This window comes from Drosophila miranda, chromosome XR, assembly GCF_003369915.1.
Source record: "Drosophila miranda strain MSH22 chromosome XR, D.miranda_PacBio2.1, whole genome shotgun sequence".
NCBI lineage: Eukaryota > Metazoa > Arthropoda > Insecta > Diptera > Drosophilidae > Drosophila > Drosophila miranda.
In genome coordinates, this window is record NC_046674.1 from 15,042,945 (window position 1) to 15,066,324 (window position 23,380).

Here is a 23,380-nt window from a genome sequence, read left to right on the forward strand (position 1 = left end):
TCTCGTCTGCCTTTCTACCCCACTTTTGTGTGGGGCCCCTGCCTCTGTGGGGCGCATTGTCAACATTTTGACCCATAAAATTTCCCACCAAAATTATAGTAATTTTCGCTAACTCAATTTGATGAACGAAAACGAAAAACAACACGAGGGAAAACCAGGAGATAGATACTCGTAAAATTATAGGAAAAGTGGACCCAGAGGCGGACGCTGTGTTTCTGTGTTTCTGTGGGAGTCGAGCGATTGCCGATTGCAAAAGTAGCCGAAAATTGTTTTGTTCGAGGAAAATGGAGGAAAAACCAAGGCAATTTTCACTATCCAGTTACCGGGGCTTCTTTTTGGGCTGGTTGAAGATGCCGCCGCATCGGGCACAACCGCATAATTACGATGTGGAGGTGGGGGTAGGGGCATGGAGGGGAGGAATACATAATGTTTTACGGCTGATCGGCCCATCAAATGCTTCCCCCATAAAACATATGTATATATGTTGCTATCTCGCTCTCACAAGGAAATCAATAATGCCACAATGTTGTGGGTGAAGCAGCCAAAGCAAAGTCTCCACCACATCTCGAGTGCCCGTCTCCATTTCTGTTACAAATCCCCTGAAAGAAATGTGTGGGGGCATGGACAAAAAACACACAAAACATTGCAACATGGATACATCTTTATGCACTCCCCTGGCCGCCCCCCTGACCGGCCACAGGCCAAGTGACAGCCAACAATTATTTAAGAAGCCTGCGAACATGTGCGATTGGATCTTCTGCTGCATACGCGCGTGCAATTAGTGGCACGGTGGCACGGTGGCAAGGAGGCAGAGAGCGGGACACGCTGTGGCCTGACGGAAAACATTTTGCGAATTTAGAATAAAATATGAGGTTTATTTTAAGATACGTTTTGTGCTGCCAGCGAAAGAAGAAAGCAGAAAGCAGCGGAGCAGCAGAGCAGCAGAGCAGCAGAGGCCCCATGGATGGCCTATTGCCGACAGCTGAATAATAAATTTAGCACACAGGTCTTCGATTTTTCTCGTTCGCCTGTGCTTTCCCCACCAAAACAGCTGACATTGACACTTTTCGTGGGGCAGAAAAATCGTTTAAGGTTATTTATAATAAACGGGAACGCACGGGGCAAAAATGGTTGCAAAGAGAAGAAATGCCACAGTCACGAGTGCGATTTACATTTGAATGGCAATCCATAATATACACCGATATACAGGGGTGGGGGGAGGGGGGGTGCTCCACACCAACTACGGCCCGTAGAGCCAGCTCTATTCCACTCGATTTCCGTGTCGCTATCGCCGCACTTAACCTTCAACTCGCATTGAAGCCCGTCGCCATTCGATGGGGTTGTCTTTTGTCTCCATCTCCATCTTCGTCTCCGTCTCCGTCACACCCTCTCCACCGCCCACGAGCTGCGACAGGGGGTACACGGGTGAGAGGAACAATTAAATCACAAAAATTTATTAAGTGATTCTAGCAACGCGTCGCCGAGTGTTTGTTTGCGGGAATTGGCATTGCTCGCGTTTTGAATGGAGTGCCTTAATTGTTGCCGAATTTTGTAAGGGACGGGGGCGGAGAGGGGTGGGGGTGGGGGTAAGCACCGTTAAAGGTCAAACGAGTATTTGGCAAAAGCTACAGAAGAGAGAGAGAGAGGAGAGAGCGCCAAGTCGAAAAAGAAACCGAAACCGAAAACGGGCAAAGTCACTCCCCCCCCCAAACCCGCAACCCCGCCTATCAGAGCCATAGAAAAGCTGTAGAATTATGAGCATCAAAGAAATAAAAGAGAGAGAGAGAGAGAGAGAGACAAGGTATAAAACGAGTTTCACAACATCAACTGTCGAGAGCAGGAAACCTTGCTGCCTCCGTCTCTGTCTCTGCCTCTGCCTCTGCCTCCGCCTCTTCTGTATCCGCCGGGTTGACGCTGACGCTGATGGTGACGTGAGCCGTGGAGAGCATACAGAGCAAGATGCAAGATGCAAGATGCACATGCAACGCGCGAGGTGACATGCTACACATTGATAAGTGCCTCTACATGCACGAGCGTGTGTGTGTATCTGTATGGTATAACGGTTCACGGCAAACGGGGCGCATCAATCGAAGGCGGAGATGTTTTTCGGTCCGCCGTTTGGTCACTCGCTCGCCGCCGAGCCACACAACAGTTCAAAAGATAACCCACTTTTCAGATAACTGTGAATATCCTTGTGGGGCATAGCTGCAGAGCTGTGGCACGAAGCTGTTTCTGTTGTGCCATCGATTAGTCTGAACATCGGTATAATCTGTGTATTGCCAGGGAAAACGAAGCGAAAGTACTGGGGAAAACACCTCAATCTAGTGGATAGCTTATTGGCCCTTGAAAGTGGGTGGTTTTTTTAGGGAATATTCAATGTAAAAACCTCCAAAGGACACCCTCTTTGACTACCCCTAATGGTGCCAATGGCAGTGCTTCCTGCTTCCCAGAAATCATCTTCTTGGGGGAAAACCCCCACCCTTACAGCTGTAATGGCATGAGAACTATTTCATAATATGGGGCTAAACCCCAATCAATAAGAGAGCAAACAAAATTGACTTTCCATTGAATATTCCATGAAACTGGATATTTCCCGTAGATTTGTTCCTAGCGCTTCATGGAAATTCCCAGCCGAAACCAACTAATTTGCAAAAAAACAAAAAAAAAAAAAAAAAAAACTTTTAGCATGACCAAAACACACACAAAAATCGATAAATGCCCTAACGCGAACTGTGGTTTGGGCTGTGGGGGAATGCGGTAGGTGTGAGAAATGGCATGCGGGCGGCTCTGGGGTCGAACCGAACGGAATGGAATGGAACGGAAAGGAAAGGAACGGAACGTAACCACTCGTCAAGTGTGTGCCCTGAGCCTGTGAACACGTAGGCGTTAACGGGGTTGACAACTGCAGCAACGAAGAAGAAGAAGAAAAAAAGGGGCAAAGTGGCAAAGGCAGGGGCAGGAACACCTGACAAGGCAGGGACAGGGGCAGGGGCAGCGGCAGGGGGAGTTGGGGGATGGCCCAGACAGGAAGCCTCTCAGGAAGGAAGTTCCTGCCGCTGCGGCAAAGGAAGTGGTTAAAACAATATGGAAAAAAAAACCGTGGTGGTGGTTAGGTTCGGCTCGGATGGTGCGATGGTGGCAGTGGCAGCAGCAACAGCACTCGTGAATGTACCGTAACAGTTGTTGTTGTTGTTTGCTGCTGCTGCTGCCGTTGTTGGTGTGCCAATTCTAGGCGCTGCATTGGCAACAGTCGCGCTTCGCCGGTTTTGCAACTGAACTCGGGCTGCCGTCTGCCACCGCTGCCACCGCTGCCACCACTGCCACCGCTGCTGCATTGCGCGTAATCAGTGAAGCAACAAACCGTGGCAGCAACTACAACCAGCAATAGTTGCAGAAGAGCTCTGGCTAAAACGCTTTGTGTTTGGCGAGGAAAAACTTGTATGCCGTTTGGCAGTGGAATGACACAGTTTCATACGAGAGGAGAGCCACGAGAGGCACCAGCTCACACACACTCTGATGCAGGCTTGAGAGGAGCCACTAACACACACACACACACAAAAAATAGAGTCTTTGCTTACTTTGTGCCTTTTCAGGATTCGCGCAATTGAATTGCATTTGCAATTGCGTTTGATTGTATTTGCACTTTTGCTTAGCATTTCACACTGAGAGGATCGATGTCGATGTCGATGCTGCTGCTGCTGCGCCACGAATATCGAGCGGCGGCGCCTCCAATAACAATGTAAAACAAAAAAAAAAAAAACCGAGACGACGACCTACGACCGCTGCTGCTCTCACTGACCGAATCGAACCGAACCGACCACGGCAAAGGAAATTTTTACAATGAGAGCCAGCCCCAAACGAGACCCGTTGAGGCGTTAGGCCGACGTTTGTCTTTCACTGCTCTGCTGCTGCTGCTGCTGCTGCTGGCTCACACATACACACACCACCGCAGACAGAAGCTGGCTGGCAACGAAAGCAGAGCACACAGCAGAGATGACGATGATGGTGCGGCGATGGCAAGAGAGAGAGCGAGAGCGAGCACAACTGAGAGCCGCTTGTGTGTGTTTTGCATACAAATATATATACACGTTTCTGTGCGAGTGTTCTTGGACGACCACTTGTTTGACAGGTCTCTCTCTCTCTCTCGCCCGCTGTCTGTCTGCCTCTCCCGCTCTTTCGCACTGCTGTGTGCTCTCTCCGGCATCAGCTGTGTGTGTGATGCTCAGCAGCTGACGGCCTGCAGCGTTGCCAGACGACAAGAAACGGACCTCACTGCGCAAATAGCAGTAGAATCTACTGCGTTTTTGCCCAAAATGGGAACGGGGGGTAAAAAGGGACTGAAATACGCAATAAATATACAGGACAGGATTACCTTTCGTTTGTGCTTAGCTTGGTTTCCGTAAAAGATATGGCTTTACTCACCTGAAAGAGAGGAGAAACGATAGATGGTTAGAAAATGAGTTACAATTAATTAGCCCCAAAGGGTGAGACCTTTCATCCTTATCAATGGTTGGGAAGGTAACCCCAAAACCCGCATGATATTCCATCCCATCCCCTGTCTCCCTAAGGTACAATTATCACGCTCTTTGGGCTCTCCACTCCATTCATGAGGAGGAAACAGAGTAAGAAATCAAAAAAAAAAAAAAGAACAGAATAGAAAGAAGAATAACACAGGAACTGCATTTCACGGAATCGAGGAATCATTTGCTGGAGAAGTAAACGCATCGTCATTCACAGCAAATAAGGTTCAAAAACAGGAACACGGCCACAGAGCAGCTGTCGGCCAAAGAGAGAGAGAGAGAGAGAGACAGGGAGAGGGATAGAGAAGAAGGAGCGTAAGGTGAGAAGCAGATAAAGTCGGGAACGAATCACCCGCCCGGGCAGCCATCCCTCCCAGCCAGCCAGCCAGCAAGCCAGCACCTGTGACCGCCCGCGACGCAGTGCGGCAAGTTCAGTTGCACCACTGGCAGAGTCGTTTACAAGGCACACACACACACACACAGAGCGGCTAATGGAACGCGCTCCATGAGCCACGCCGTGTCTTGTGGAGCCTGCGTCTGGCAGTGCGGCAACTGCAACTGCAACTACGCGACGCTCGGCTGCTTTCTAGCGGTTCTCTGTCTATGCCACTTGCCATTACTTGAATTGCTTTGAGCCCATTACTTGTGGCAGCAACGACTATTGAAGCTGCGTTGCACACGTTCTCTAGTTCTCTCCATCCTCTATCCTTTCTACTTTACTCCGAAAGAGAGGAGCCTGTGCGGTGGCGTGTATTGGTTTGCTGAAGCAGTTCAAAGGACATCAATCTTTGGATCTGTCCCCCTTTGAGGCTTCGAGAAAAAACCATATTTCACAGCATCGAACTATCGCGGGGCAAGAAATAAACTTTAAACATCCCTCATAGGGCCTTAGGGATATTCCGTACAATTTGTTTAGCTTTTAGAAAGTGGTTCTGCTCTCTTCATAAATTGATAATAATATTTTGAAAGCAATCAAAATCATTTGCAAATCGATTCCCTTTGGAGTTTATCCTTGTTCTACAAAAGTTTCGCCTTGCATTCAGAATCATCTAGAAGCTGTCAGGGTTGACCCTATTTAATCGAAAACTTGTATTGATTATTCTCGAAAGTGTTTGTTTGATTTGGCTCGTGACCTTTAGTTATCCTTCTAGTGGGGCCACAGTGGCCTTACAAATATGAGGATAATACAATTTGGTCCACGAAATGGTCTAATCAAAATATTGCAAGTAATATTGTAGTTTGTACGAAATAAGGTGTACGAAAAAGGGAGTCTGGTGTATGAAAAAAGATACGCTTAGCCTTCGCTTAGATTGCTATTACTGTGAATGCAGTGAGCTCTGAAGAAACTAAACTTGTATAAGGTTTGACGATAGAAAAAACAAGAAGCATTCGCCTATGCCATCAGTTTGGAATCGTGCTTTGAATATTCTGATTCGACCATCGAAAGACGACTCAAAAACAAGACCCGCTTAAGCGAGGGCTAGGAGGGTACTTTGGATTGGTGCCCCCTATAAGAATAATAATACAGTTTACACAGCTTATTCTCGATTTCCTTATAGCGGATTGATATATGCAGGTGTTTTGGAAAAGTAAGCACATGTGGCCCCCACAAAGCAAGTTTTAATTGTTATTGTTGTTTATCGATCTCTGTTATCTTTGATTTACGATTAATTATCGTTCTACCTGGGTCCCCCTTCTCCCTTAGCCCCCACTCCAGCACTCCATATTTTCTCACTTTCTGCCCCCCACCGCTCGCTGCACAACTTAATTACAAAGTGAAAGAGCTGCTAACGAGAGACACCGAGAGAGGGAGAGAGAGAGAGATAGATCTGTTCCTGGTGGCAGACCAAAAACAACAATCAAACGGAATAAACGGAAGAAGTATGCAAAGAAAATACTATCCCGATATTGCTCTCTTGCCTTCACTCTCTATCTCGATTGCTTCCTTTCTCTTTCTAAATTGTTTTTATTGCCGTAGCTGATGTTTATGTTGATGGTATACCCTAGCAAAGGGTATGATTGGACGCAGGGAATGAAGAACTTTTGAAGCTTTGCCCTTTCTTCCACATGTGGAACGTATAACAGTGTTTGGCACCAGTGCAATGTTCCGTTTTGCCTGCCATCTACGCACACAAACCCACTGCAAAGCATGTGAAATATTCAAGTTAAATATTCGTAATCTTCTGCCCAGGAAACAATCGATCGGCAAGGGAGGGTATCAAAAGCATCGGCCCCTGAAGTTAACCTTTCTTTCTTGTTTTTATTGCCGTTTCTGATGCTGTCGCTGTCGCTCCGCCTCCGGCTCCGGCTCTGGCTGCTGTTTTTGTTTTTTATTCTGCTCTTTTTATTCGTTTTTCTAGTTTTATTTGCGGGCAGTAGGAAAGAAAAGGCGGCGGGAGTTCCGTTTAGTCGGTCACGCCACCCCATCCCCACACACACAAACATAACAGCAAGACGTATCAAGATGTTGTTGTTGCTGCTGCTGCTCTGCTCTGCTGCCATTACTACAGTTATTGTGTGCTTGCTGCTCTGCTGCGCTGCTTCTCTGCTGTGGGTCATGCGCATTGCAGATGACGTCAGAGGTAGCCGTCGAATTTAGGAAGTGCGCAAAAAACAGAAACAACACAATGTAGCGCCACATAAATGCACACAAACACTCCCATATGCGTGTGTGTGTGCGTATACAGATTTATGCATATGCGTCTCAGATCTGTCGCTGTGTGATTTATGTGTCGCCAAGCAGCGAAAGGGGGCGTGTCAAATTGAAGGCAAGGGGCACATATCCCCACACAGCCCCATGCACATGTGCATATGTAGGTATGTAGGTATGTATGTATGTAAGTGTGACCCCCAACCCAACCACCGATTATTTATGTATGTTTATCTTTCGACCACATGGAAACCGCACAAAACGCTAAGAAAATGAAGGAAAAACTGCGCAGCAAAAGCAAAATTTAATAATTTACAAGAAGTGCCCGCGGCAGGGGGGGCGTGGGGCAGAATAGAGAAACCGCCGCAATGGCGAAAACAAAAACAATGATAGGCAGAGAAAATCAGCTGTTTTTCTGAACTGCGACCAAACACACACACACACACATAGAGAGGGAGAGTAAGAAATCGAGAGAGACAGCGAGAGAGAGAGAGTAAAGAGTAAAGAGAGCCCTAACACACATGTTTGACTTTGCAAATTACTTTGTCCCTGTCCCTGTCCCTCTTTGAAGCACTCTTCGGATTCGGAACGAAGACAAAAACCAATAGGCTAAGCAGGCTGAAGGTCGACCAGAGGATACCCATTGGTCTATCTTTGAGATGGAGTTGAGAAAGGGGCAACACTGAAAGGATTCCACATTTAAAACTCCCATATTTCGTGAATTAATAATGAATCGATTGATAACAGCTGTATTTATAATTCAATTAGACTTCTGGCTGTTTTCCGATCTGTTCTGCGGTCAATCGATTACCTGTATAGCAAATATTCGACTGTTTATCTAAGTTCCTATGGCATTGAAGCTTTATTGGTGTTTTTGGTATACGATTATGAGAGATCTCTTGGAATATACCTATAGCAATTCTTTTAAGCTTTCTGGATCCAGAGGCATATTCCTTCCGCACTATTCTTTTAGTTGGGGAAGCACGTACCTCATCAAACTTATCCCGTTCCCATTCCTTTGCCCGCGATCAGAAATATTCAATAAATATCCTTATCGCTATGCCTCTTCGTCTGATCTTACCGACAGAAACAGGTGACCGTCTCCTCGACGTCCATTGGCAGCGACAGCTGTGTGGCAGGGCCAGCGCCACCGCCGCCTCCAGCTGCGGCTCCGCCGCCCGGTGGAGCATTGGAATTCGACTTGCCGCCGTTGCCGTTGGCGCTCTGTCGCGGCACGGCGCGTCCGGGCACATGTCGCGACGATGAGTGCAGGAATGTGGCGGCAAATGTGGAGGACAGCGAGGTGTGCGACGCGGACGCTCGCGGAGTGGAGGCCGTGGGAGTCTGCGGTCCCGTGGAGGAGCCATCGCCAGCATCCGCCAGCGGCACTGAGGAGTAGCGCACGAGAATGGCCCGACTGACGCGGTTGCCGCCCGTCAGGTTCGAGATGGCCCAGTTCATGACCGAGGGAACTGGGAGCTGGGAGCTGGGAACTGGGAACTAGGAACTAGCCGCGCTCAGGGCTCGACTGCAACTGAGTGCACGGCCGGGGCATGTGGCACCCAGCTCGAGGGCACGCCAGAGCGGGAAGCCTTTGCACAACCTAAATATACACAATCCCCGGCCCGGGGATGGACTTTTGCTCTGCAAAATTGATTTGGTCTAGTGATTTGCGCCTCCTCCCGGCGGGTTCTAGCCAGCGACTCGACTTGGACTCGGGGGCAGCAGGGCCCCCCAGCAGCAGGCCCTGTCCGGGTCTGCCAATCAATGAAGCACAACAAAAAATGGCCAACTGTCACTTTGTTTCTTTTGCTGCCTCTTCCGCCGGGCCTCATACCACTCGCATTATTGTATTTATGCCCCTTCTGCCTCTTCCGCACTGCACTTGCACCCGTTGCCGCCTCTAATTCAATTAGAGTTCTGCTAAGTGCGCCTCAAGGCTGTCCGCCGCTGCACATGCCATCAGGCAGGCAGACAGGCAGGCAAAGCGGCGAGGGTAGCTAATGATGTACCTGGGATCGTCTTCTCTTTTGATGTCCCTGCAGAACCATTGTTTAATGGTGGCTGCATCTCCACAAACAGCTATATATCGACACATCTGGAGCATCTCCAGCATATATTATGCATATCTTTATTCATAGGAGGTCGAAGAATTACTTAAGAAAAGTATAATCTATAAACTAATTTCTGTGGAGCCAAGATCCTTTAGGAAAACAGCTTCAATATACTATATTCCAGAATATTCGAATTGAGGAAATTCATTCCAAAATCGAGATTAAACATGGTCTATAGGGAATGAAGAATGAAGACTATATGTACGTCCATATGTACATATCTTTCCCCAGTAAAATCAAGAGCTCTCCTCGCTGTGGCTAAGGCAACAGAAATCGATGTATTTTCTCTCTGTTTCTTTGTCTATCTCCCTCTCTCTTGGCCACATTTTTAATTGTTTTTCCTGGGCTCTAATGAAAAACCCTGCTGCTCCATTGGAGGGCGATGACGTCCACTCAAACCCGTTCCGGATATATGTATCTCCTCCACATCCATCCTGCAGCGTGTAGATATTTCTCCCATCTTTGCGGATGTGTGCTTTTCCCCTCTTTTTCCTTTCCTTTCTTTTTTTTTTGTTTTTTTTTTTTGGGTTATGGGGTGTGACATGTGACACAATTTGTTTGTTCTTTGTTGCTCTCTCACATCGTTTACATTATTTCCCCCCTGCCGTTTGCTTTGCCAATTTGTGCGACAGCATCCACAAAAGGTTTACCCCCATGTGTGTGGGTGTGGGTGTGTGTGTACTCGTGTATATAGATGTGACTAACGACATCGCCGTCGGGATAGCCAACGTTATCAAGTTGTCAGCGAGTTGTGTGAACTTAATTTGTCCGGCGGAACAGGAGAGCCACGGAATGGCTTCCAATCAACTCGATTTCCGCCATATTCCGACACCGACGGCTCACTTTGTGTGCCTAATCACTAAACTGTGCCTAATTGGATGTTTTAGCACTCATTCCTGGCTTACAAAATGTTCAAATCGGGCCTGAATGTTATTCCATATCATTCCACATCTTATCTGACACAATCTGATGGAAAACTACTTAAAATCTGCATTACATGCAATTTAATTAAACATTTTGCAGGGCAGACATCTCCTTTGTTCTGCGGACTGGATTCGCCGTCCAACCCAAAAGCAGCTCTTGAGTTTCCATTGAATAATCGTCTGTACCTATCGTACCCGATCTACCCAAAGCAGGCTGATTTCCACCAAAAGTGGGCTGGGACTCTGAAGAGCTAATTCCCTCTTTATATCCGCAGGTAGGAACATCTTATGGTTCCCATGACAACCCTTTCGTAGAGTAGTCTCCTTTTTTTTTTTTTTTCAACTGTGTTCTTTCATCCATTCCTGTTCCTCGTGTTGTAGATCTTTGAAGATTGAGCTTTGAATGAGAATAAAATTACCGCAAGGCATAGAAATGCCCCCAAATGACTTTGGGTAGATCTGATTTGCAATCATTTTTCATATATGGGAGTTAGGTGGCTCTTCAAGGGGGAACATTTCAACGAACCGTACCACAGGTACCTGATTTTATATATCCACCGATTTCCCATATATATGTTTATGGGACTCACGCCTACGTGAACCGTTTCCGAGTATGGCAATGAAATTAGCTAGTTCATTAAACCTGGCCCTTATCATCTATAGCCTCCGCCTGCAACGTCCTCCTCTCCTCTCCTCTGCTCTCCTCTCCTCATCGATTTCGATTTCGTTTTGTCTGCGTAGAAGCATAAACAACAAGTAAGAAGACCACACTAGAGTGGGCCGACTACCAAATACCCTCTAGATATTAATTTTTCCAATGTCGTTTCAGAAGATACGCCTATAGAATTCTGTATGTGCTGCTCATAGAGATGGACAGATGCGTGTCGTTCTTCTGCCTGTTGATGAACATATGTATATACCCGAGTTTCTCCATGGTTTAGAGGGTATGCTGAGCGAAGCAGAAGATGAAGACGAACCACAAATAAACGCAATCAAAGCGCAGCGATGGCCTTGCGCCTGGGACTCGGACGCGGATGTGTGCTTGTGGTTGTGTGGATGTCTGGATGCAGACAGAGGAGCAGACTGATCACACACACATTGACAGCATACGAACACGGTGTACATCGATTACATTACTCGGTCACACAGCCACATTTGAGAAATCGATAATGCTGTCCCATTGATTTTTTGGAACAAACACCAGTGCAGCTCCTACAGGAGTAGGAGAGCCGTCTTGCAGGGGCAGCCAACGGAAGGCAGCCACAAAAGGCAGCGACGAAAAAAGAAATTTCTTGTGACGACAGAGACGCGAAACGAGGCCAATTGGCGAGGGGCCAAACTGGTGGGGCGACGCGATGCGAGCAATGCAGAGGACACAAGAGACGGCCCCACTGAGTGGCAGCGACGACGTCGTCGTAACCGTACCACCTTGTGGCCGTTTTTACCGTCTGTGGATGCATCTCACCCACTGGCCGCCACTGCTGCAGCGATCCGGGAGCAGATGTCAGGGAGTCAGGTGTTATCAAATGTGGCTATTACTACTAACTCACCCCATCAACCAGTCGACCGTGTCGCGCAGATATTCTGGAATTCGCTCCAGCTTGACGGCTGCTGCTGCTGCTCCCGACTTTGCCACAAATTATGTAGTTTTCCCAGCTGGACGCACGCATTCACACACACACACGCTCACCGGACACACCACCGCCACCAGATATATCGCCCGATCGGACCAATGGACACTTTTTCTTTTGTAAATCAATATACGGATTCCGTTTTGAAACTTTTTGCACATCAGAAATTTTCTCGCTTCTTCTTCGTCTTGTTTGTGCACCAGTGGACTTATCGATCAAATATACCGTCAGTCCCTCAGAAATATACCGTAAATATACCGATGAAAAAACGAGCTTAGCCCACTCAACCCCCCCTATTTAAACAGGTGAACAACTTGGGCTGAGCCGCGGAAAATATTACTGTATGTAAATTCTTATAAGTCCATCCTTACTTACAAAAGAAAACGACCACGATATATTTCTCTGTTTCAAAATTCTTCATGTTATATACCGTTCGCGGGGTATATTTAAATACCCACTGGTCGACAATGGGCTAAACGTTTTCTCTCCATGAACAGAAGGCATATTCCTCGATTTTCATATTCGGTTTAATATAATATTAGTTAGCTGACATGCTCAGCTCTGAACACATAATTTTATCCGATTGATGAATGAATTTTCTACAAGATATGCTAAATTTAAGTAGTCCCTTTTATGGGGTTGTGTCTAAAATAAGGTTTAAGCAAACAAGGTCAAAGCATGAAATAAAACGTAAGAGAGCACGAAGTGTTACGTCATTTGAACACTTGTTGCTTGTCAACCGGTGGTATGGACATATTTATACCCTATTGCCCCTAATTAATACCGTAATTCTGTTTTTCTGAATATATATCCCGATCCCGAGCAGACCAAAAACTGCAAAATTTCGTTGAAATAGTACTGACTAGTTTCTGCATTCATTGGAGTCTGAGATGGCAAACATTTTCTCAATTTTATAATATCCCTTCCTAGGGTATGCGGAATGTTGCTCATTGAATTGCTTTGATTGCGTGTTCGGGCTGCACACCTGCTCCGCAACGGCTGAGCTGAAGCGGTGCTTCAGCCCTGGCTGTGAAATACCATAATACAAATTTCGATTCTTTCAGTATTATTTTAGCGAACACAGAGCGCCATTTTCAAATTATTGGTTCATAAATCCCCATTGTTAATTTGTGGATGTTTGCAATGTATTCATATATGTTTTCCAAAGATTCCCTTTGCAATTAATGTGCACTCGCAGGCAGAACATGTAAATTGTGAACGATAACACTTTTGCAATCGATTACCTACCCTCGACGCGTGCTGTCACACTAAAGTCACAGCTGTTAAAATTACATAAAAATGGTAAAAATGACTTCATTCTCGAATAAACAAAAGTTTTAGATTTATAACTTGTCTTATATCAAATTGGCACCATGGATACTCACAAATCTACTGTAAAGGCGAGCTCCATTATTCTGGCGGGACTCGGAGTGGCAGCCGTGGGCTTTGCGGGTAAGCATATGCTGCGGCGCATGCCCCAGATGACCACCGCTTTCAACGAGGTCCTGAAGAACCTACCCAAGTTCGATGCCGAGAGCATGGCTGCTTCGAAGTACTACAAGGGCGGCTTTGATCCCAAGATGAATAAGCGTGAAGCGGCCCTCATTCTGGGCGTCAATCCAAGTGCCTCCAAGCTAAAGGTAATGCACGTGCTGCATCCTTTGTAGGAATATCTCACCCATCCGCAATTCTCTTGCAGATTAAGGATGCACACAAGAAGATCATGCTGCTGAATCATCCGGATCGGGGTGGCTCCCCCTATCTAGCGGCGAAGATCAACGAGGCCAAGGACTTTATGGACAATGCCAAATAACTGTCGGCAGGGCTCCCGCTGCCGTCTCCGAGTGTAAATAAAATAGTTTGTGTTTAGCATGTAAAAAGCTGCCGCTTGTTTATTAATGGTTTATTTCACCCGTAATTTCTGGACTGTACGAAAGATGCATGCCACTGCAAGAAGAAGTGTTTCAAGCCCTTTCATTTCCTGCTTGGAGCTCACTACATTCTTCGGGCCATGGATTCTTCAGGATTTTGTTTAATGAAAAATATGGTAGATGCACCCCAGCCCGGGCCCGAGATAATCGTGTTTATCAATGCACTTGCACTTGTAGTGCCAGCAGATAATGAATCGGGCGTGGCAGACAAGCTCCTCCCCTAATAGGCAAGCTTAAACATAAAAGAGGATAAAGGTTCGCTATATCTACGATCTTCAGACAATGCTTACATGTGCGCATCAAGGGATTGTGCAAAGAGAATACCAACTTTGCATTCAGACAGATGATGTAAAGGATTGCCAAAACGTATATAACAGAGGACTCCATTGTCGGGAGACTTATTTTCAAGTGTTTGCTTAGGCAATCACAAACTCGGAATTAAGCTTGTTCCTCCTCTGACAAGGTGCGACACTTATTTGATCCATAGTCGGTATTCCGGCTATGGAACTCTTTGGAGAATATCATGCAGTACATGTCGAACTTTCAGCAGCTTGTCCTTGCCTTAGGCTTCTTCACGAGAGTCTCCGGCCCAGTTGTTTCATGAAACTTCATCGTTTTTTGTTAATTTTCTTGCGTTAGGCGCATAAGTCCTTGATACTCTTGCTTATACGAGAATGTATGTCAGCTATATGATATAGCAATCCGATCTGATCGGTTCCGTCTGGGAAAGTTTAGTTTTAGTTTTCTGAATCGAAAATGATTTCATTTTCCCATCCATGTCCTAGGATTCCCCATAAAAACATAACTTTGCCGTAGACCAGATCACACATACACAAAAAAAGAAACAGTCTGAAAAAATTCAAAAAGTTCGAAAAGTTACCGCAATGCATTGGTCGAATTCGTGTTGAGTGATGAGCAATGGAAAGGAAAAAAGTTACTGATACGCATTGGTGGCCGGTTCGATATTACGCCGCCATTCCGGACTATGTCTACGAGACGGAGAAGCTGGAGAGCTACGACACCGGCACTCTGATAGTAAATATCTAGTGGAGACCATCAAGGAGGACTGTGTGATAGCGATGACGATTTGAAAGAGCCTTTTGATCATGAGGGATCTACACTCAACAACATGTCGATAGACGAACGCGTTGTCTCGAAGATCCGGCCCCTTCTCAGAGAACCCTTCAGCCATTACGTGCTCTACGATTTCAAGAGCTATATCGAAACCATCGTCAGCATGGTTCTAGAGCCGGATCTCATGCGCATCAGGCTGGATTCTTCAGCGGTCGGTTCCCCGGCTGATTCCGGCGCCAGTAGCTAGTAATCGCTGCCATGGAGGAGGAGAATTCAAGCGTATACATTACCCAACTCACCATCCGACAAAACTACGAGTACCTCAATATCATAGCCAAACGATGTGCCGAGGAAGAAACTGTGCGAAATCACGGGGAGTATTTCGCAACGCTTGCGGTGAAATCTAAGCGGAGTAAAGGCAACCACTACAGAGCCGATTGTTGTCGTAGTTCTCGTTTTTCTATTCGAGGCGATTTTTCAGAACAATTGTCTTCAATGTTTGGGACACACTCATTAGTGCCGTGCCCATCCCTGACAATTATCTAACAGATACAAAGTAGAATTTTTTCATTCAATTTATTAATTCATCTCGTGTTGTAAATGTGGTATCTATGGTATCTATGTGGTATCCGCTTCGTGCAGAATGGGGTTCCCCATCAGGGCCTTGAACTGCACGATCGAAAACATATCTTTCTGGTCCGCATGGTCGGCCATCAGTTGGGCACAGATGCGTTCGAACTCATCTTTGGATACGACCTCCTTGAATATAGTCTGCAACTGTTCTTTGGATCGTAGGCGCATAAAATCGCTGGGACTGAGACCCGACAGCATAGCCCGATCGGGATATATTAGCTCCTCGACATGAGTGTTTACTGCGTCCTGCTGCTCGAGCGTCAGCTGGTGCTTTCGTTCGACGCGACCCTTGTCGGGCGTCTTATTGAGATCGGCGCAGAGCAGGCGATAGGTGGTATCCTTGTTGTAGTTATTTTCGGGCATCGCCGAAATGTTTCCCGTCGATGGCAATGGCACCTGAATGGAGATCAGACGGCAAAACTCCTGGTAACTGATGCGCTCCGTGGCACAGCCCTCGTCGAGGAGCATTCGATAGTGCTTCAATGCGATGCGAATCTTCCGGGCGTCCACGCGAATGTGAAGCTTGTGCATGATGTCGATGATCCGATCCAGCGGCAGGTATCCCGTGCTCTCCTTGTCGCTCTTCTCCAGCAGTGAGATCAGGTCGAACATTTTGAAGTCGATGCGCTTCTGCAGCTCCTGGCGCAAAATGTTCAGGTGAGTGAAGGCGTTCACCAACTTCTCAGTGCTCGTATTCGGTTTGGTGTTTTCGAGCAGCATTTTGACATCACACTTGGGCGTAAGTCGCCGCAGTCCGTGCATCATATTTGGCACATCATATGGATATCTACAGAGTGGTTTTTCATGTTGGATTTGCTGGATAGGTGAGATCTATTTACACTCACTTTTTGTACTTCAATCCCAATGGGCCGTAGGTGCGATCTATAAAGTCCATTTGTGGCTTGCGGACGATAACCATATGTGGATCGTCCGCGCCGTTCTGCTTCAAGCAACGTTTCACCATCAATCCGATGCCATCGAATTTTGTCTGTTGCCCAAACGAGTTGAGGCGGTCAAAGGGCTTTTCATATCTAAAAAAAAATCAAAGGGTATGCAGATCAGTTTAAAGTATTGTCATCTTTATATACATAAATACCAACTTGCGATTGATCTGCTCCGAGGGGAAATAGTGATTGTGGCTGATGATCCGCTTCTGGTGAAATTCACCAAACTCTCGATTGACCTGCTCGGCTGGCTTCGGTGGCAATATGATATCGTATAGGGGCTCAGGAATGGTGGATGGCCGTCCAAAGGTCCGACTTTCGTTGGTCACACTGTCCGGCTTCGAGTGGGCCGGCGTGATGTCCCCCAACTTTGGTTTCTTGAAGTACATGTCCTCGGAGAACTTCTCCTTGAATGCCATGAAACGTGTCTTTTTCAGTTCCGTACTGAGGAGATCTCCCACGCTATTACACGGTACAATCGGGGTGCGTTTGCTTTTTGAATGGATCTTCAAATGCTTGCACTCGGCGCGTAACATATGCTCGGCCTTTTCCTCCAGATGGCTGAAGACAAAACAGTCCTTGATGCTCTCCCTGTCGGCTCCAGTGGTCCTCAACGAGGACAACCCTGCTGCACGAATGTCGGCATTCCTATCTATAAAGTGTCCAATGTTTGCCATGTTCTGGTGTGTTTCCTAGTGTATTCCCTGCGAAACTTTGAATTTATGAATAAACAAAAACTGAATTTTCAGTCCGAGACGATTGCCCGAACTTGGATTGCTTTGATTTCTGGTTTAAATAAATAAATAATGCATTTAATCGGCTGCACATACGGAAGGCGTGGCATCTATGGAAGATAGCTTATTACTAGATAAACTTTAGCTACGTTTTAGCTCAGAATCTTAAGTCTCTATGTTACATTTGGAGGGGGGTCTATTGCACCTGCAGTCTGGCCAAAGGTACTGTTTCAGTTCAGCGCATAGTTCTTTTGCAATATAAAGTCCCAGGTGTCCTTCCAGCGCAGGCGTCTGACCTCCTCTATGGTCATCTTTCTTGCTCCGTAGCTGAGCGGCAAGAACTTGACAAACACACTTCCGACGGCGAGCAGCCAGAGGAGCAGCGCCAAGCGATAGACGCGCACCAGGTGCACTCCTCGGCCAGAGCAGTGTCGCCGCAAAAGGTAGTCCAGATGCTCCACGACAAAGCACAGCAACAACAGCTTGAAAACAAAGGCGGGCAGATAGTTGTGCAGAAAGAGAGTGCGGTCCACAAAGTAGTACGGCAGATAGTGCATCAGATAGCCCACGAAGAAGGTGTCGCCAGCCATGAGGAAGCGCTGCCACTCGTGCTGGGAGACGTCGAAGCAGAGCCGTCTCCTACGCACCGCATAGAAGGCCAGAAGGGCGGCGTATACCAGTATCCCGGCGCTGGCCGTGTACCAAATGAGTACGTTGCCCAGGAGATAAATCTGGGCACTGGACTGCGAGTCCAGCCAGTAGGCAATGCCCTTGTCCATCAACGGCCACTCGTGCGGCAGCGAGCTGTACATGTGCGCCTGCAGGTGCTTGCCGTGCCAGAACATCTTCGTCTGCAGCTCCAGGAGTTTGGCCCAGAACGAGAGCTTTGTCCGTTTCGTGGGTATCATCTCGGCGGAGAGCAACTGACGCTCCCGTTCCCGCTGATCCTGAGCTGTTGAAGGAACACGAAAAGTGGGTCAGAGGATATTCAACCAATGATTTAGGCAATCAATTGCTTACTCTTGGTGTAGCGATGCTCCTCAACATTCCAAATGGCGTCTTCGTGCACCTGATCCCGATCGGCCACTACCTCGTGCTGGTTGAAGCCCCAGTCCGGCAGCTGCCGTCCGCTGAACTTCAGGGCAGCGCCCGTCGACTCGTGGACGAGACGTATCTCCGATTTGATGGCATGCCAGCTGTCGCCCTCAGATTTCCGATTGAGAATCTCCACGCGCCACAGCAGCTCTCCGGCCATCTTGATTTCGTAGTCAATGTAGCAGCTGACCTCCTGGCACTGGGGCGTCATCGGAGCAGCGACGTCGTGCGAGTTTAACGCCCTACTGGTGATTCCGTGCACTAGTTGGATGACGTCGCCGTGCTGTATGACGTCTGGCTGTTCCCCCACCACCAGGTCGTCCCGCTCCGGCCGCTTCACGATCCACCAGTTGTTCACGTCTTTGAATGAGTAGCATGTGACCTGCTGCTGGTGGGAGGAGCCTCTCTTGTCCTTGTACCGCACCGGGTAGACTGCAGCGTGGGAGTGCAGCCAGCAAGTGCGTCCGTGGGTGTGTCGCAGCGTTATCTGCGAACCGTGGACCACAGCCAGCGGCTGGCCACTGGTGATCGAGGCCAGGCCGCCCTCCAGCGACGCCTGAAAGGCACTGGTCATAATGCTATCATGTGGGCCTGCCCGGTGCAGCGTCCGGAAGTGGACATAGAATACCCCTATATACACGGCAATGGGAATGCCCACGAAGAGCAGAAGCCGACTCAGGGCGTGCATCCAGAGCTGGCGATCTGTCGGGAAGGAAATCTATTCATTATAATCGAAATCAGCCAGAGTCTGGGGAGGATTACTCACTCGTTAGGCTCGCGTCGTACAGGAGTTGCCACAAGTGGCGACAGAGCAGATACCCGGCCAGAGCCAGGGCCAGGAAGCCGATATACTTGACGGCGCCCGCACAAGCCAGGAGCACGCCTGCCGCAGATCCATTGCACAGCCACTGGAGGCTGCCCAAGCGACAGCGCTGGAAGCGGAGCAGACAGGCGATCCCGAGCGTGCTGGCCAGCAGCAGCATCGATTCCATGAGCACGAACCGCGACTGGGTCAGCAAAGAGTTGTCCAGGACGACGAGAAGGCCGCCCAGAGCTGCTGCCCAGCGATGAAGCCTGGCCTCCAGCAGTAGCCTGTAGACGGCGGGGGCCAGGAGGCTGCCGCACAGCGCGGGTATAAAGCGGAACCAGAAGATGGGCACGTCCGGCGCGTACGCGGCCCCGATCCTAGAGAATGTGTAGTTGCCATCGTATCCGGCTAGGCTGACGAGGCCAGCGATCAGCTGTTTCCCGAGGGGCGGGTGCTGATCGAAGAAGAAAATGTTGCGCATGTAGTGGGCGATGTACTTTCCGTAGTGCAGCTCATCGAAGCTGTGGGATAAATGAGAGAGAGAGAGAGAGAGAGAGCTTAGAAGAGTCGCACACACATACATATGTGCCTCTCTCTCTTTTTCATACTCACACAATGTGGGGTGGCGTTGCTAGCTTATAAAAGCGCGTGCAGAATGCCAGCAGAAAGAGAGTCCAACTGAAGAGATCGATGCTCAGGTTAACGGTAAACTGCGGTGCGGCTGTAGACGCAGCTGCTGCCGCTGCGCTGTGTTTATGGCAATCTACAAGGCGGCCGTCGCAAGAGCACGAACGGGAGCGGGATCCAGAACAAGATCGAGAGCGTTCGGAGATCGTAGGCGAAGGTGAAGCTTGCTTTGGCGTTGTCGTCGGCGTCGCTGTTAGCGACGATTGCCGGCTCTCGGAACGCCGACTGCGCGACGACTCTACGCTGCCGCGCAAAGGTGCATTCAGGTGGCAGTTGACATCGCGGCAGCAGTTGAGTATGGACAAACCACCGTTACAGCACAGTGGGGAAGGTGAGTTGATGGCTGAGGTTGTTGAACGGCTGCGCGGCAGCAGCGGCGTCGACAGCGCCGAGTCTTTGCTGCTTCCGCGAAAGTGAAGTCTTTCGTTTTGTGCGCCGTTCGTTTGATTTTTTTCGATTACGTTTTCGCTGGTGCATTGTTGCTGCTGCTGGTGCTGCTTTGATCTGGAGCGTGTCGTTGTCTTGCGGCGCTGCTGCATGGTGTTGCCGTTGGCGCTGCCACCGCCACCGCCACCGCCATCATTGTTGTTGTTGTACATGGCTGGTATTCCTGCTATTCCGTGGCGTGAGAGAACGAACCGCGGACTGCTCCTCGCTGCTTTGCGTACGTACTGTCTGTCTGTCTGTCTGTCTTTCACTTTCACTTTTACACGTACAATTATCGCAGCCGATTACCACACGTGAGATAATCCACGTTAATTGTGTTTTGTTTGTTCATATCTTCCTCTGCTGCTGCTCTGCTGCTGAGGCACTGCCACGTTTGCCAGCAAAAACCGGTTTGGCAGCCGCTTTCGCACTTTCTTCGGCCACTTGTTGTTGTTTTTGTCTGGTCCCTTTTCTCTCATTTACATATTCTTTTTTGGGCAGAGGGCGACCCGCGGGGCTGCAGCTGATGAAAGTTCACTATAAAATATTCCCACTCGCACACACATTCACACACACGCGCGTCAAAAGATGCTTTGTCTTCTGCTGTGCTGTCTTCTGCTCTCTCGCTAAAATTTCCAACCTGCCCGCTGAAGATCTCGACGCGGACTGACAATGAAAAGGCCCCACGACCGCAGCTGGGGCTCCACTCTTTTGCTCTTCGACTGCGCAGCCAGGCGCTGGAATGCGGTTCGGTCCCCGTTCGGCTGCTGTGTCTGCGGTGATTCTTAGCCCATTTCTTGTTTTGCCAGCCAACAAATGCATGCCAATAGATCCCGCTGTCGCTCTCGCAATCGCAATCGCTCTCTCCGCTGCTCTCTCTCCCTTGACGCGCGCTCTGCGCCTCTGTGCGGCGAATGTCGCCGAACAGGAACTGCAAATGAAAAAAAATATTGTTTTGTCAGACTTACCGACTAAGCGATACCCTCTAAACGGATTTACAAGTAGAATTCATTGAAAAGGTGCGTTCGTAGTGGGAGGAAAAGTGATATAAATACTCTTAAGGAGTATATATATATGTACCCGCCGGGTATAATCATTTTCAGTGGATCGGTGTTACAGATGTAACATGCATATGCACGCACACAATATGCCCTCAAACAATACGTCTACCAGGTGCAAAAACACTTTATTTGTACAGTTAAGAGACGCAGGTATTGAACAGGTCTGGGAACCGTACGAAGCACGCGACCCAAGTGCGGAGACGTGTTTTGTTGACTGTTCGTTTAGGATTATACGAGTACACACAGACATGTTAAGAGCTAAGGAGTTCTTTGCATCGTGACCCAATGACCCCATTCATGGAGATCCATGTCGTGTGTACCTTAACGCGGTGCTCTGGCCTTTTGGGGCAGTTGTTGTTTGTTTTCTTTGACGAATGACATCAGATGCCATCATTCGGAATTAGGTAAACGGTTCTAAGCCGGTTCTCCGTTCCATGCCAAACCATTATAGCATACCCGTTGAAGCGCACATTCCTTCCTAACCGCTAGATATTAATATTTCTTTTTATTGTGTATCCATTGGGGTATACTTTGCCAGTATATGTATGTATAAGCTGTATGATATATGTATAGAAGCCCAAAGAAAGACTTGCTGTAATACTTTTCTGCTATAAAAATTCTCTCTTTGGAGAAAAAGAGCCAGGTGGGAATTTCTCTTCACTGGCACTTACTTCCTCCATCGTTTAGATTTATTCGCTTTGGCAAAAATGGTAATACAATCGACTACACTGCAAGCAGTTCGCTGCAAAAAACCTAAAGGTTTGGAAGCAGTCATTGTTTCAAGCAGTGCGCCGTTGATTCCTGACGGTTTGTTTTTGATTTCCCTTACCAGCCTACAAGCAGTGCGCCTAGGAAGACTGACGCTTTGGTTCGTTTTCCCTTGAATCGATCCTGCAAGAAGTTCATAGACTAAATCTGAAGCTTTGGTTTCTATCTGTGGACAAACATCATGTTTTTTGTGAGGCAGTGTTCAGTACTGTGGCCGGTGTAAAAACAAACCCGATCCCAAAGTGGTATTGTTTGCTTCTCCCCATGACTCTCTGCCTACATAAACGTGTGCCGATCTTGGCAACTGGCAACTCCCTGAATATTTGTATTCATTTAGCAAATAAATACCCATGCATACATACATTGTGCGGAGCATATATAGGTATAACTTCAATGTTTTCTTATGCCTGGAGCTAAGCTATTTATACCGCGACAGTGCGTGTGCCTAGACAATGTTGACAGTTCAAACACCAGCCGGATCTAGGCCTGTCCGTAGCACGCAACGTGAGAACCTCATGGGTGGTAGAATCTGATCCACAACTCCAAAAATAATAAGTAATAGCCGCCTACAAGGCAATTGTTTAAACATTTAAGATTGTTGCCAACATTTTTAAAGCACTTTTTAATTTAAAACCTCGCTCTGAGATTCCAATAAAAAGGCGGTCGATCCCTTACGGAAGTATCACTTTCTGATAAGCAGCAGCAACGGAATCCATGAAGTATCATTGCGTTCTCTTGCTCCTGGCGACCATCGGGTGCTTCCTGGTGAGCCAGACCAGTGCGGCGACTGCCACTGCCACAACAACCTCTGCAACAGCAGTGACTACAACCACAGCCGCGTCCTCAGACACGACCACCACCACAGCAGCGTCCTCAGATGCGACCACGACCACAGCTGCCACATCTGACACCACTACGGAGGCAGGATCTTCCCAGCCCAAGAAGACAAAGAGGCACTTCAAGCGGAAGATCAAGCGCGGCAAGAAGAAGATCCATCGCAGGCGCTCACCCAAGGAGGGATCCGAGAGCAACAGGGGATAAATGGACAGCAAACGACCAACGACATCCTTATGTAGCGGAAATCCGGAAACATGTTTTCAATATCCAAATATATTTCTATCGCTCTTACTGCAGGCTTTTCCTCTGTCAGCGAAGTTTACAGTCTGCTAGTGGTCTCCACTGTTTTTTATATCCATCTGGCAGCTCTCTGAAAAAGCTAACAGAACAGGAGCTTTTGCAGAGAAAGAGATGGAAAGGGGGGTAATACGATAGAGAGCAGATGTCAAAGCTTGGGGTTGGAGCCGGAGTCTGAATCGGAGTTGGATAATGGAGAGGGTGTCTCTACTTGCAGCTTCGAGTGCAACCCACGCGGCAGAGAGAT

At 48.1% G+C, this 23,380-nt stretch overlaps 5 protein-coding genes across 8 annotated transcripts in view; 2 read left to right on the forward strand and 3 right to left on the reverse strand.

Annotated features, from left to right (window-relative positions):
* The window catches only part of LOC108151992 (MOB kinase activator-like 2), a 38,646-nt gene extending 26,604 nt beyond the window's left edge, over positions 1–12,042 (reverse strand). The window contains exon 1 of one of the 3 annotated variants that reach the window (XM_017280961.2): positions 11,758–12,042. In XM_017280961.2, the coding sequence (XP_017136450.1) occupies positions 11,758–11,762 (5 nt within the window). In that variant the 5' untranslated portion in view covers positions 11,763–12,042. Of the gene's footprint in view, positions 1–3,578; positions 3,818–8,251; positions 8,711–11,757 lie in introns of those variants that run through there. The other 2 variants (XM_017280959.2, XM_017280958.2) reach the window with 2 other exon arrangements.
* Positions 12,043–13,036: 994 nt separating this feature from the next.
* Positions 13,037–13,718, forward strand: LOC108152758 (mitochondrial import inner membrane translocase subunit TIM14). Of its 2 annotated transcripts, XM_017282322.2 has the most exons (3): positions 13,037–13,140; positions 13,239–13,478; positions 13,538–13,718. In XM_017282322.2, exons 1-3 carry the CDS (start codon positions 13,138–13,140, stop codon positions 13,649–13,651), a joined length of 357 nt encoding a protein of 118 aa, XP_017137811.1. In that variant the 5' UTR covers positions 13,037–13,137; the 3' UTR covers positions 13,652–13,718. The 2 variants fall into 2 exon arrangements, with proteins under 2 accessions (XP_017137811.1, XP_017137810.1); XM_017282321.1 differs by lacking the exon at positions 13,037–13,140 and having other exon boundaries at positions 13,147–13,478.
* Positions 13,719–15,400: 1,682 nt separating this feature from the next.
* On the reverse strand, positions 15,401–17,198 carry LOC108152757. Its single transcript, XM_017282320.2, has 3 exons — positions 16,577–17,198; positions 16,322–16,507; positions 15,401–16,263 (listed from the first exon to the last, which is right to left on the reverse strand). The coding sequence occupies exons 1-3, from the start codon at positions 17,095–17,097 to the stop codon at positions 15,462–15,464; spliced, it is 1,509 nt and encodes a 502-aa protein (XP_017137809.1). The 5' UTR covers positions 17,098–17,198; the 3' UTR covers positions 15,401–15,461.
* Positions 17,199–17,203: 5 nt separating this feature from the next.
* LOC108152754 (protein O-mannosyltransferase 1) lies at positions 17,204–21,101 on the reverse strand. Its single transcript, XM_017282314.2, has 4 exons — positions 19,670–21,101; positions 19,016–19,578; positions 18,175–18,951; positions 17,204–18,106 (listed from the first exon to the last, which is right to left on the reverse strand). The coding sequence occupies exons 1-4, from the start codon at positions 20,341–20,343 to the stop codon at positions 17,385–17,387; spliced, it is 2,736 nt and encodes a 911-aa protein (XP_017137803.1). The 5' UTR covers positions 20,344–21,101; the 3' UTR covers positions 17,204–17,384.
* Positions 21,102–22,707: 1,606 nt separating this feature from the next.
* On the forward strand, positions 22,708–23,095 carry LOC108152759 (protein new-glue 3-like). The gene has a single exon (XM_017282323.2). The coding sequence runs from the start codon at positions 22,714–22,716 to the stop codon at positions 23,038–23,040; it is 327 nt and encodes a 108-aa protein (XP_017137812.1). The 5' UTR covers positions 22,708–22,713; the 3' UTR covers positions 23,041–23,095.
* The last annotated feature ends 285 nt before the right edge of the window (positions 23,096–23,380 follow it).